The sequence below is a fragment of the Drosophila montana genome, unplaced genomic scaffold (genome assembly GCF_035044405.1).
Source record: "Drosophila montana isolate Dmon_TW-CO22-7 unplaced genomic scaffold, ASM3504440v1 contig_1687_1, whole genome shotgun sequence".
Taxonomy (NCBI): Eukaryota; Metazoa; Arthropoda; class Insecta; order Diptera; family Drosophilidae; genus Drosophila; species Drosophila montana.
The window spans coordinates 66,191-79,417 of record NW_026996616.1 but is presented as its reverse complement, the minus strand read 5'-3'; the positions used below and the strand labels follow the sequence as shown (position 1 = coordinate 79,417).

The following is a 13,227-nucleotide window of genomic DNA, read 5'->3' as shown; positions in this document are numbered from 1 at the left end:
ATAGATTCAACTCGTCTTCGTTTATGCCGCAGACGAGCTCCCGATTGGCCAGACGCTCATCCTCCAAATCCAAAGTGCTGATGGCGGTGCCGAAGACGTAATCTCATCGATCCCGCCGCAGCTGCAGATCCTTGAGCTGCGTTTGCCGCTCACAAACGGCGATCAGATACTTGTTGAGCAGCCCAGTGCAGCCGATCAGTATGAGCGTCTCCAGGCACTTCGGATTGTAGAACAAATCGAGCGGAAGCAGCTGGCAGAGATGCTGGAGCAGGTTGTAGGACATCAGCCCGGACATCATCAGACGCAACGTGTCCAGCTTAACGCAGTGCTTGCCCTTAGACCTTAAACTGAATGCCCGCCAATCGCTCGATGAGATTGCGAAATCTGCGATGGTTGCGCACCAGCCGCAACTGATCCGTGGACAGCAGCTGCCGCATCCAGATCGAGTATGTGTGCATGGCACCAGTTGGGCTTGGCTCGTGTCCCGCCGATTTGTTCTCTTCATGGTCCCGGATCGCTATTGGCACCAGTTGGACGAGCACCTTGTCGCCAAGGATATGGCGTGCATGCCGCGGCGCAGGACATCTGCCGCATCCTTGGCCCGCTCAAAGTACACCAAGGCGGATCTGCTACAGCCACGCCCCAACGTATACTCCTCTGAGCTGAGCTCCTGAACCAGGACCCGGCCGTACCACGCAAGGTGCTCCATCTATATATACATTATGTATATTTCGAATATATATATGTATATATTGAAACCCAACTTGAGCTCTCGGCACGCTGAACTTTTAGCAGGAGCTCACATCCTCCTATATCCAAATTTATCGTCGAACATCGGAATAAGGCAATAATCAAGTTATCCAATCCTCTCCACAGCCAAAAGTGAAGATTCTACAATCTTTGAACCAGAACGGGTGGATTTTTCTTTTGTCAGCTGAAAAAATGATCGAATGCAACAAGATTTTCACACATTTTCCGACCTTGTCCGTGGTTTAACGCAGAATCCGCCAATTCCTTAATTGCACGAACGATTTGAGGTCGATCGGACTTAGCTTGAACTTTTGGAATTAAACCGAACTAGATTTTAAACTCAACCGAGCCTTAAGCTCAGCTGAACCGGATCCCGAACCAAAGTGTGAAAGCTCGAGGAATATTCCGGCTCAAAGCATAATTAGATGGATAGAAATTAAATTTAGCCTGCAATTTCTCTTGGATAATAAGTATATACGAAATACAATAGGGCGATTATAATTTTAACAATCTTTCATTGAACATGTTGAAAGTATAACTCAAATTGAAAAACCTGTTTCACACCTGGTTCCAAATCCCATCAAGTCAGGAAGTCGATTCGAGCCGTAGTCCAACGAAATGCCGTGCATTTTCTTATATTATATAATAATAAGACGAATAATGAGTTTATGTTTTGGCAAAATATTCTGTTTTCCAAAATGCGCTCACATCATATCTGCAAAAGGCAAATGTCTACAAGGGTATTAAAACTTCGGCGTGCCGAAGATATTCTTACTTTCTGGTTCTTCTTCTTCTTCTTCTTCTTCTCTTATTTCTTTCTTGTTTCTGATTTTATACATATCAAGTTTTCTTTTTTTCTTTTCTCCATATGAGTTACCGTTATTACATTAGTTGGATTCATTTGTTGAATATATATAATTATAAATTGTTATATGTATATACAATGTGCTCGTATTAATATATATATTTATATATATATTTAAAAAAAAAATTAAAAAAAAAAAAGAAAATATAGGAAAAACGGGCAAAATATTTTGTTTATAAAATGTAAAAAGTTCTATAACAGATTTGTTTAGTTCGTTTTTTTTTTTCTCTCATTTTTTTTTTATTTAAGCTTTTGCGTTGCCTTCCTGCGTCTGCTTCTTTAACTATACATATAGAAGTATGTATGTGTGTGTGTGTAAGTGTATGTGTATGTGTGTGTGTGTGTGTTTATTTGTCGCTATCTCTGTCGTATGCAGCATAATGCCAACTCGCTTGCACAAACAATTTGTACGCGGCTTTTGTGTGTGTGCGTATGTGTGTGTGTGTGTGTGTGTGTGTGTGTGTGTGATTGATTTATTGCTTGATTGATTGATTGCCGTAAAAAACTAAATGAAGCTTCACAGAAGACACCCCCATAGGGAATCTGAACGATTCTACCAGCTCTGTTCTTGCATCTCTCTCTTTCTTCTCTTCTCTTCTCTTCTCTTCGCTTCATGTTGTTGTTCTTGTTGTTAATAGTAATTTCTTTTATTGTTATTATTATTATTGTTGTTGTTGTTGTTGTTGTTTTTGTTGAAGTTCTTTTTAGAGCTAAGCATATTGCTATTCTTCATCTTATTGGTGTTGTAAGGTTTGTTGCAGTTGTTGTTGTTGTTGTTGCAGTTGTTGTTGTTGTAGTTGTTGTAGTTGTTATTGTTGTTGTAGCAGTCTTTTTTGCCTGATTGCTTCTAAGATGCTGCTGCTGCCGCTGCCGCTGACGCAGTAACAGTCGACGGTGGCGGCGACGCCGACGTCTCATTCGAATCTAAATGATTCAGCTGCTGCTGCTCCTGCTCGGCGCGCAGCTTGGCTGCCTCCTTCTCCTGCAGCTGTGCCTCCAGCTCCTCGATATTGCGAAAGATGCGCGCATATTGGAAACGCTGCTGACACATCAGCTTATATTCTTCCGCCTCCTTCTCGCTCTCGCCGAACACATCGCCGTCCCGCAACGCCGTATAGATCTGGATCGCCTCCTGCAAGAGATATATACATTGTACAGTTTATAAATATATGTATATATATATATTTAGGGGACGCACCTCTAGTCGCAGCTTGCTCAGATTGAAGCTGGTGACGAGCTTAATGGCCGCATCCTTTTTGCTGGCATCCAGCTCGTAGAGACCTCGTGCGCCCTCGTATAAATGCAGTATGGAAGAAGCATGATGCTTGGCAATGAACTCGTCGTTCAGTTGCTGGGGCGTCTTGGTGCCTATCAGTTCTTTGGTGGCCTTGTCCAGCACCTTTTGCACGTGCACATTGAATGGCAGCTGCTTTTGGGCGATGGCCAGCGCTTTCATGAAGCGTATTATACAGCTATGTAGCACCGGATGCGACGGATTTAAGGCACGGGCACGCCTTATCGATTGCAGCATTAACAATAGCTTATTCTTTCGATTGTAAACCTCGAAGGCCAGTAAATGCGTATCGATGCGCTCTTTGGCTAATTGCTGTAGCGGCTTTAGAAAATCAATTGCCTTCTCCAGCGGCTCATCGGTGCGCTCCAGCTTCTCCGGTATTAGCTCATCCAGCTGTGGGGCATCGGGATCGGTTTCCTGATTTGCCTGCTGTTTCGATTTCTGATGCTGTTCACGTTTCACCTGAGCCTGCGCCGCCTGTGCGCTCTCCAATTCGGCTTTCTTCTTGGCCTTGCGCTGTTTACTGCGCAGCTTCTTCAGCTCCGATGGCGGCAGGTTCTCTGCAATTTTCAAATGGGTTGGTTATCAATTTATATATATACATATATATTTTTAACATATTTGATTTTGTGTGTTGAAGACAACCCACCGATATCGATTTCCTCAATGGTCGTCTCCGATTTGAGGGGCTTGTCATATAGGCGTATGTAGACCTCAATTGCGCACTTGGCCGCCTTAAAGTAGAACGGATGACGGCGCAGAACATCCTCGAGTCGCAACAGACCCACGTAGGCGCGCAGCGTCATCTTGCGCATGCAATAGGTATGAAAATCGAACTGATCCTCAATGATCTCGGCAAAATGACGATCCACCTCGTGGCACTTTTTAAGCGACTCGCCCCAACGGCCCATGCGCTGAAAGGCCATTGCGCATTCCGTTTGGAACCACATGCACTGCATCTCATTCAGATTGTCCATGGCCGAGACGCCCTCCCGGGTAAACTTGGCGCATATCTCCTCCGCCTCAATCACCATATTTGCGCGCAGCATGTACTTCGCGCACTTTGAGTTGATGTAGCTGCAAATAGACATGGCAAATATGCCGCATTACATTATATACGGGGGCACAATTTGTATGTACTGACTGTCAAAGTCCAGGTTCAAGTTTTTTGCTCACTTTTTTAAACATTTAAATTCTCGCACGTGGAAACGTTAAAGCTAACTTCAACTAACATATAACACAGATATTTATAAATGAGTTTGATTGAGTTTATGGAGACCTTTGGAAATAAGAACGATAAAGAAGGGCGTTCTTCGACACGCCGAAGATTTAATACCCTTGCAGATCCAACCTTTTCATAATGCTCATAGTGCTTTGCCCGTATCTAAGAAGCACAGGGAAAAAATTAATGCCGAGTATGGTTTTGATATCTTGAACAACAAAAAAGTTTTCCATACAACAACTTAATTTTCGACCGATCGCTCCTATGGCAGCTATATGATATAGTTGTCCGATCTTAAGAGGATTTTGCATACATGGACGGAGCATAGTAAAACTAATAAATGCCGAGTTTGGTCAAGATATCTTGAACAACAAAAAAGTTTTCCATACAACAACTTAATTTTCGACCGATCGCTCCTATGGCAGCTATATGATATAGTGGTCCGATGTAAATAAGAATTTGCATAAACGGATGGAGCATAGCAAAACTAATAAATGCCGAGTTTGGTCAAGATATCTTGAACAACAAAAAAGTTTTCCATACAACAACTTAATTTTCGACCGATCGCTCCTATGGCAGCTATATGATATAGTGGTCCGATGTAAATAAGATTTTGCATAAACGGATGGAGCATAGTAAAACTAATAAATGCCGAGTTTGGTCAAGATATCTTGAACAACAAAAAAGTTTTCCATACAACAACTTAATTTTCGACCGATCGTTCCTAAGTCAGCTATATGATATAGTGGTTCGATCCAGCTGGTTTTGACATATGTAATGCGTGTAACGAAAAGAGGGACTTCTGCAAATTTTCATAAAGATAGCTTTAAAACAGAGAGACTAGTTCGCATAGAAACAGACAGACGGACAGACGGACATGGCTAGATCGACTCGGCAGTTGATGCTGATCAAGAATATATATACTTTATGGGGTCGGAGATGTCTCCTTCTATGCGTTATACATTTCACGACAAAATTATAATACCCTCTGCAAGGGTATAACAACTATGATTTAATAACCTTTGACACACATTCTCCATGCAGGAGGAGGAGATTTTGATTGAAAAGTTTTGAAAGATGAATTGCTTAAAAGCTTGAACCCGAAACTTTGTCGTTCAAATCTTTGACTGTCAGTTTTAGCCAAGAGCCAGCCAAGTTATCAGTCAGTCAGTGTTAACAGAGAGTTTCATAGATTAGATATATAGAATTTGTTGGCATACCGATCTGCCGTGTCCATGCTTTGCGCCTCCTCGAGCCAAACGTAGGCCTCCACCGGATCGCCGGCATGCTTGAAAATACGTCCCTTCGTTATGAGCAGCTCGATGAGCGTTGGCGTATGATCAATGGCCACATTGATGTACTCGAGCGCACGATCTGTGTCGCGCATATAATCATAATGCTGGGCCAGAAAGAGTGCGGTCCAGACAAGCGCCGAGGCCGGCTCGACGGGCACGCCCGCGTCCGCATCCTCGCGTGAAAAATGGCCGGAACGCGTCAGATTCTCAAAGTACTGCAGCGTCAGGGCCTCAATAATGGCAGCCTTATCCGGCTCCTGATGCAGCGAGCGCACATTGACGAACAGCGGCGGTATGCCCTTGCGCAGGCCACGTCGCAGATACTCATCGGCCACCAGGCGAAATTCATCGCCGCTGGCAATGTCTAGGGGCAGGCGACGCGGACAGAGGGCGCGCGGATATTTTGTCTGAAATTCACGATAAACGGCAACAATATCACTGGGCGCGGACACACGACGTGCGGCCATATACTGCTCATAGTAAAGCACATTTTCCGGATTGCGGCGTATCAGCGACTCAAAAATGGGTATCGCCTTCTCCTCCAGCTTCAGTTTAATATACAAATCGCCAAGCGTTTCGCGCACGGCCAGCTTATCGACAATTTGCGGCTCATACTTGTTCAGATGGTCGAGTGCCTGCTGAAGATGCATCGATTCGATGAGTATCTGATTCTGGTACAGGAGCAGCTCCGAATGGCGATAATCGTGGGCCTCCTTAAATGGAAAAACGGACATGAGATGAGCATGGCTGCACAGTAGCAGTAGAGGAGGAATCACTTACAATTGACGTCTGCGACTGGCTGAAGGTCTCCAGAATGTTATTGGCCATCTCGTAGTCGCCCAGCAGGTGATAGCTCATGGCAAAACCGATCCAGGAAGCGTGCTGCGAGGGTCGCAACGTGAACAAATGATGGCGCGTCTCCTTGTAGCCCTCCAGATCGCGCATCTGGATTTGCAACAGCGATAGATCCTTCAATATCTGCAGATTGTCCTTCTCCCATTTGAGCGCGTTGCGATAACACTTGATCGCCTCATCGTACTTTTTGTCGCTGCGCTGCAGCAGGCCGTAAACGTGCCAACAGACATGGGAGCGCAGATCGTTGCGCAGACCCAGGCGGACATACTTGTAGGCCTCCTCGCGGCGGCCGAGGCCGTTCAGCGTTAGGCCCTTCATGGCCAATGTTTCGCCATGTTCCGTGAACTTGGGATTTGAGAGTATCTGCTTGGCCAGTTTCAGGCCGTTTTTGTACTGCTTCATTTCGTAGCATTTCTATATAATCAGACCAAAAGCATTTATGTAAATATACATTTAATTCGTTACAAGCGAACTGACGCTTGCTAATCAGCATTTAAAGCCCGCCCCGCCGGGCTGCTGCTCTCCGCCGCAGACAAACCAACTTTGAGGTTATGCGACGAGCGTAGCCAAAACAATGTTAAACAGCTGCAATTTCGCATCGGCAACACTTTTTGGTTTTAACTGCTGCTGCCATGCACTACATATTACTAATTCCAATTGGAATCATAACCAGAGTTGATGTTGTTGTTGTTTTTCTGTAATGCCAAAAATAGGCGCAACTAAAAAGCACATGATAACTTGTATGTGTGCGTGCGTGCGTGCGTGTGTTTGTGTGTGTGTGTGCATATGACAGCAGCAGTTGGAAATGTAGCCGGCGATTTAGCCGTCTATATATGCGCATGGTTTAATACATATGTATATATATAAATACATATGTAGATATATGGCTTACCAGTAATTTGCGGAAGAGTGCAGCCTCCTTGGGCGGCAGTGGATCGCTGGAAGGCATCTTCGAAGTTTGCTGCTGCTTCTTCTTCAGCTGCTACTTTTGCACCGGATTGAAAATGCTTCCGTTTGCTATTGGGGTAATCTATTATTGTTGAAATGAAGTTACTACAGGCGTGTGTATACAATTTGTGGCCCAGGCACACGCACAAAAAAAAATAACACACACACACGGCGTTAAAAATATATATAATTAATATGGGTAAAATACACCGCGAGCACGAGCAAAATTTCGTCTTGACGGTGAGACAGCAAACATCAACGCAATATACACATGCAGCACGTGTGTGCGCATCGGTTTGAATGGCAATTGAAACGATTCGATTTATTAACTTGCACTAGTTATATTCGCCAACGCCGTGTTGAAGCCGCACGTGTGCGTGTGCCTGTTATGAAAGCAAACAAGAAAAATACTTACATTTCAAATAGTCTTATAGTCAGTATTGGGTTTTTATTGCTTTGTGTCGCCCTACATAGGCAAAAGAATCACAGCTGTGCCACCCTCCAGAGGCAAGAAGAAGCAGCAATAGTGGGCCAGCACTTGTTATATAAAACGTTTGAATTATTACTTAAAATGAATGTAATGCGTTCGTATAGTACTGTCAGTCTACATACTCAAAGCATAAACGTTGCCACACACATTCTTTTGCTACATTTAATTCCAGACTACACTAAAATTCATATTAAATATGCTCACCCTAAACTGACATTCACACAATTTACACGAAAATCAGCTGTCAAGGCGATATAAGTAGAAAAATATCGAAACATCGCTCAATAAAATATCGATAAGAGCAACTTCTAAGCAACTTGTTCAGCCAAAAAAATGAACTCCTTGGCCAGGCTTGGAAGTTACGTTTGCCAAAGTGTGCAAATCGCCGGCTGTGGCGTAAGTCTAATATAAAATTATAGCAATTGCACATACAAAAACAGTTGTAACATTGTTGTCTCCGCAGTTGCAGCAAGTGCGCACCAAATATGCCGACTGGCGGATGATACGCGATGTCAAGCGGCGCAAATGCGTTAGCGAGCATGCCAAGGAGCGTTTGCGGGTAAATTCGCTGCGAAAGAACGATATACTGCCAATTGAGCTGCGTGAAGTTGCCGATGCAGAGATTGCCGCATTCCCAAGAGATTCCTCATTGGTGCGGGTGCGAGAACGTTGCGCACTTACGTCACGGCCGCGCGGCGTTGTCCACAAATATCGACTCAGCCGCATTGTGTGGCGACACCTGGCGGACTACAATAAGCTGTCGGGTGTGCAGCGTGCCATGTGGTAGAATAAGGAATTTACTTTCATTTAGCCCTGTTAAAAGCAATACAATAATAAACCAACTGTAATTGAATAGGCTGGCACAGCTGATTCTCACCAATAAAAAAAAAAACTATCGCCTATCGATAACGATAACACTTTTGTTTACCTCTCCCGTTTGTTTACCTGTGCCAGACAGTCGAGAAATGGGCAGCAAGGCGGACAACAAACGGCACAGTTCCGTGCGCCAGCCTATCAATTTGGTGAACTTCAGTTTTCTGGAGCACAGGGCAACGCTTAGCGGCCAGCTGCTCACCAAGAGCCGGCATCAGGTCAGTCTCGTGGAGAACGAGACAGATTTTTGGCAATTTGTCAACAAATATGAGTCGATGCTGCGCCAACTGGGCCAGCCGGTGCTGCCGACGCTGCTCAGCGAATCGGAGCATCTGGAGCCGGTGCCGTATCACAAAAGCAAGCAGCTGGCGCTGCAGCTGGACGAACAGGCGCTGCTGCGCAACGACACGAGAGCCGACAATGTGGAGCTGCAAGCGCAATTCCAACAGCTCGTTCTCATCTATCTGGACTTTAAGCAAAAGGAGAAATTCAATCGCATCAAAAAATTGCGAGAAGCCCAACGTGCGCTGCCGATTGCACGATTCAAGGAGGATTTGCGCAGCTCTCTCCAGTCGACACGTGTGCTCATCGTGGCCGGCGACACCGGCTGCGGCAAGTCCACGCAGGTGCCGCAATATCTGTACGAGTTCGGCTATCGCAGCATAGGCAAGTCCAGCCACAGCCTCTCATAGCATTTCATTTAATCGTGTAATCCTTGCCTCCGCAGCCTGCACGCAGCCGCGTCGCTTGGCCTGCGTGTCGCTATCGAAGCGCGTGGCCCACGAGCTGCTCGATGATTACGGCAACAAGGTGGGATTTCAGATACGCTTCGAGCGCAACAGGACACAGAATACGCACATATTGTTCATCACGGAGGGCTTGCTGCTGCGCCAGCTGGCCGTCGCCGCCAATTTGGAGCAGTACGACGTGCTCATACTGGACGAGATACATGAACGCAATCTATTTGGCGACTTTCTGTTGGGCGTCACCAAGTGTCTGCTGCGCGCCAAGCCGGACCTGAAGCTGATACTCATGTCGGCCACCATCAATGTGGAGCTCTTCCATGGCTATTTCAAGGATGAGGGCGCACGTTTGCTTCAGGTGCCCGGACGTTTGTTTCCCATCAAGCTGCGATATATGCCGCCGCCGGCGCTGGAGCTGAAGGCGGGCCAAGCGGGGGCCGCCACGGCGGGCAGCAGCAAACGTTCGCAGAGCGCACGCCTCGATCCGGCGCCCTTTATCCAGGTGCTCAGCCTCATCGATCAGCAGTATCCCAGTGCGTAGACCACCAACAGAAACACACAATGAATCACAAATCTCTTGAATATATCTCAAATCTCTTGCAGTTACGGAGCGCGGCGATGTGCTGATCTTTGTCAGCGGCGTCAATGAGATCGACAGCATTTGCGAGGCCATCCGAGAATATGCCAAGGAGCAGACACAGTGGCTGGTCCTGCCGCTGCACAGCGGCCTGGCGCTGGCCGAGCAGGACAAGGTATTCGATTATGCGCCCGATGGCATGCGCAAGTGCATCGTGTCCACCAATATAGCGGAAACATCGCTGACTGTCGACGGCGTACGCTTTGTCATCGATTCCGGCAAGGTCAAGGAGATGAGCTACGATGCCAGCTGCAAGGGACAGCGTCTCAAGGAGTTCTGGGTATCCAAATCATCCGCCGAGCAGCGCAAAGGACGTGCCGGCCGCACGGGCCCCGGGGTGCGTCCATAATTCAGAATTCACAATCGATTCACATTTCATACAGCATATCCTTGCAGGTGTGCTTCAGGCTGTTCACACAGCAACAGTTCGATGCCTTCGAGCCGTATCCGATGCCGGAGATCTATCGTGTGCCCCTTGACACGATGCTGCTGCAGATGGTCTCAATGGGCCTGCCCGATGTGCGCGCCTTTCCCTTCATCGAACCGCCCGAAACGGAACGCATCGAGCAGACAATTCTGGCCCTCAAGCAGCACGTAAGTCGAACCACGAGTCGAGTTGCCTGTTAATCAGGACTCAATTAAGTTCGTCTCGTTGCAGTGCGCACTCAGCGTGGATGAGAAGATAACGCCGCTGGGCAGCTCGCTGGCCAATTTGCCCGTGGAGCTGCCCATTGGCAAGATGCTGCTGATGGGCTGTGTCTTTCCGGAGGTCGAGCAGCTGCTCACTTTGGCCGCCATGCTCAGCGTACAGAATCCATTGACGACGCGCGCCCACACGGATCAACGCTGCGAACGTGAACGCCAGCCGCTCGAATCCGAGCAGGGTGATCTATTTACCCTGCTGCGCGCCTATCGCGAGTGGCTGCAGCTGAAGATGGGGCGCGAGAATACAAGGAAATGGTGCCAACGTCTGGGCATCGAGGAGCAACGCTTCTACGAGGTCTGCAAGCTGCGCCAGCAATTCCAGCGCATACTCGAGAGCTGCCGCATGGCGCCGCCCAGTGCTGCCGCCGCCGGCGGCCTCAATCGTAGCGAGCGTGCCCGGCGCCACGGTGAGCTGCGTCAGCTGAAGGCGCTCAAGCGACGCCAGCGCTTGGAGCAGCCGCGCCAGCGCAAGCTGCTCAAGCGCCAGCATGGATCCGCTGCGGATGCGCAGCAGGAGGAGGACGAGGAGGATGCACCGTACCACGAGGATATGCGCGACATTGACTTTCGGCTGCGACACGATGGACGCCAACTGGCGCTGCTCGCTCGCTCCGCTCAGCTGGAGCGGCACCGTGATGTGCTCCTGCTCAAGCTGTTGCTTGTGAGCGGCTTCTATCCGCAGCTGGCCATTGCCGATGAGTTCAACTATTGCAAGGGCGGCGGCCAGCAGTTCTTCCACACGCAGCTCAAGCCCTTTCTATCGCTCCATCCCAATGCGCACTTCGCCAAAAGCTACGAGCTGCTCAAGCTCAGCGACAGCGAACTCCACCCCAAGCCGGACTACTATACGCCCAAGCAGCCGCTTAGCGAGCGCCATCAGGTGCTCTGTTATCAGTGAGCACTCCACAATTGCATTCAACTAAAGCCCTGCATCGAGTCGACTGCATCCCATTTCGGATACTCTAACAATTATTTCGTCTGACTCAAATTTGTTCGCCTCGAGCTGTTCGATTTGCAGATAAAACATGCTTGTTCGACCGATAGCTCCAACATCTTGCTGACTCATACAAGTCGAGCTCGAACATGTTGCGGACTCGTTCAGGTTGAGCTCAAACATGTTGCGGACTCGTTCAGGTAGAGCCCGAACATGTTGCGGACTCGTTCAGGTCGAGCTCCAACATGTTGCGGACTCGAGCGGGTCGAACTTTGTTTGTATGATTCCCTTCGGGTCTGATCAAACGTGCTCGAGAGCGATTGTCGATTAGATCGAATGAGTATCCGAGTTGGATGCAAATGAATTAGCCGATGCAGGGCTCTAGATTGAATGCACCATCTAATGGCCAAGTGGTTGATTTTTGCAGATCCCTGCTGGAGACGGCCAAGCCATATTTGATGAACTGCATTAGGCTGCCGGCGGCGCAGACGCTGCTGCTGTTTGGCTATGCCATCGATACCAATTGGGGCATCTCGCGCATCGTTTGCGACGGCTGGCTGGGCTTGGACTTTCCACAGCCGGGCAGCGGACTGCTGCTGCTCAGTCGCGCCATTCAGCTCCGCCGACGCTGGAGCAGCCGGCTCTATGACAAGCTAAATGGTGTGTATGCCCTCAGGCTCACCCAGCCACGGGATTTGCTTAACATCCATCCTTTTAACTCATCCCGCAGAGCTCAACAGCAACGAGCAGGCGTCCTGTGCGCCGCCAAAGGCCGCTGGCTATGATCACGGCGACACGCTCTGGTCTGATCTTCTGGACTTCATGGGTCTGGATGTGGTCTATAGCATTAAGCGATTGCTGCCCGCCGATCAAAAGACGCTGTATACCCGCTGCCCGCCGCCGGCGCGTATGTCGCTGCTGCCAGCGAATCCCTTTGTCCAGGACTATCCGCTTGGCGTGAACAGCGAGAAGGGCGGGCTCAATATATCCGAGCATGTCGTCTATGGCTGCCTGGCGGAGCTGCCCTGGACGCTGGCCATGGAGACGGCGCTACAGGCGCAGCCCTGGCGCTGCGCCCAATGCGATTTCCAGCTGGAGCAGTTCGATGTGCCCGATCAGCTGTTGCATCGCCTGCAGTGCAAGGCACAGTCCGATGGCCAGCGACGACAACGACGACGCACACGCTCACCCGATCCGAAGGCAATTGTTCCAGCGAGCAGCAGCAGCAGCAGAAGCAGCAGCAGTGGCAGTGGCAGCGATTATCACTGCGAGTCCTGTGGCCGCCATCTGAAGCTCTCCCAGATCGATATACTGCGTCATCGACGTACCTGTTTACGGCACAAGGAGCTTCCACCCAGAAGCAATTGAAACCACAATTCGGTTGTTAGCAATAAGCAATAGGCATGCCTAATATAATAGGCCAGCAGTGTGCGACTCAGCTAAGTCGAGACACAAACCCGCACTGCAACTATGTAAATTACAGTGCAAGCTCACAAATGTAGCACGCCTCGCTTCCAGATTTGTTTCATTTGTTTCATAACAATTTTAATATGGCCTATTTAAATGTGCAGCACAAAGCAACTTTTAAAATGTGACTAGGAATTATTTAATTAATT

At 48.3% G+C, this 13,227-nt stretch overlaps 3 protein-coding genes across 4 annotated transcripts; 2 read left to right on the top strand and 1 right to left on the bottom strand.

Annotated features, from left to right (window-relative positions):
• Positions 1-1,415: 1,415 nt before the first annotated feature.
• On the bottom strand, positions 1,416-7,862 carry Naa15-16 (N-alpha-acetyltransferase 15/16). Of its 2 annotated transcripts, none has more exons than XM_064700165.1 (8): positions 7,842-7,862; positions 7,645-7,766; positions 7,174-7,298; positions 6,207-6,695; positions 5,352-6,139; positions 3,559-3,986; positions 2,814-3,469; positions 1,416-2,747 (listed from the first exon to the last, which is right to left on the bottom strand). In XM_064700165.1, exons 3-8 carry the CDS (start codon positions 7,228-7,230, stop codon positions 2,463-2,465), a joined length of 2,703 nt encoding a protein of 900 aa, XP_064556235.1. In that variant the 5' UTR covers positions 7,231-7,298; positions 7,645-7,766; positions 7,842-7,862; the 3' UTR covers positions 1,416-2,462. The 2 variants fall into 2 exon arrangements, with proteins under 2 accessions (XP_064556235.1, XP_064556234.1); XM_064700164.1 differs by having other exon boundaries at positions 7,174-7,311; positions 7,842-7,857.
• Positions 7,863-7,954: 92 nt separating this feature from the next.
• Positions 7,955-8,572, top strand: mRpS14 (mitochondrial ribosomal protein S14). The gene is made up of 2 exons (XM_064700171.1): positions 7,955-8,115; positions 8,183-8,572. The coding sequence occupies exons 1-2, from the start codon at positions 8,053-8,055 to the stop codon at positions 8,504-8,506; spliced, it is 387 nt and encodes a 128-aa protein (XP_064556241.1). The 5' UTR covers positions 7,955-8,052; the 3' UTR covers positions 8,507-8,572.
• An 83-nt stretch (positions 8,573-8,655) lies between these two features.
• LOC135440802 (probable ATP-dependent RNA helicase DHX34) lies at positions 8,656-13,128 on the top strand. Its single transcript, XM_064700163.1, has 7 exons — positions 8,656-9,258; positions 9,320-9,868; positions 9,939-10,309; positions 10,369-10,566; positions 10,631-11,571; positions 12,039-12,271; positions 12,342-13,128. Exons 1-7 carry the CDS (start codon positions 8,685-8,687, stop codon positions 12,977-12,979), a joined length of 3,504 nt encoding a protein of 1,167 aa, XP_064556233.1. The 5' UTR covers positions 8,656-8,684; the 3' UTR covers positions 12,980-13,128.
• The last annotated feature ends 99 nt before the right edge of the window (positions 13,129-13,227 follow it).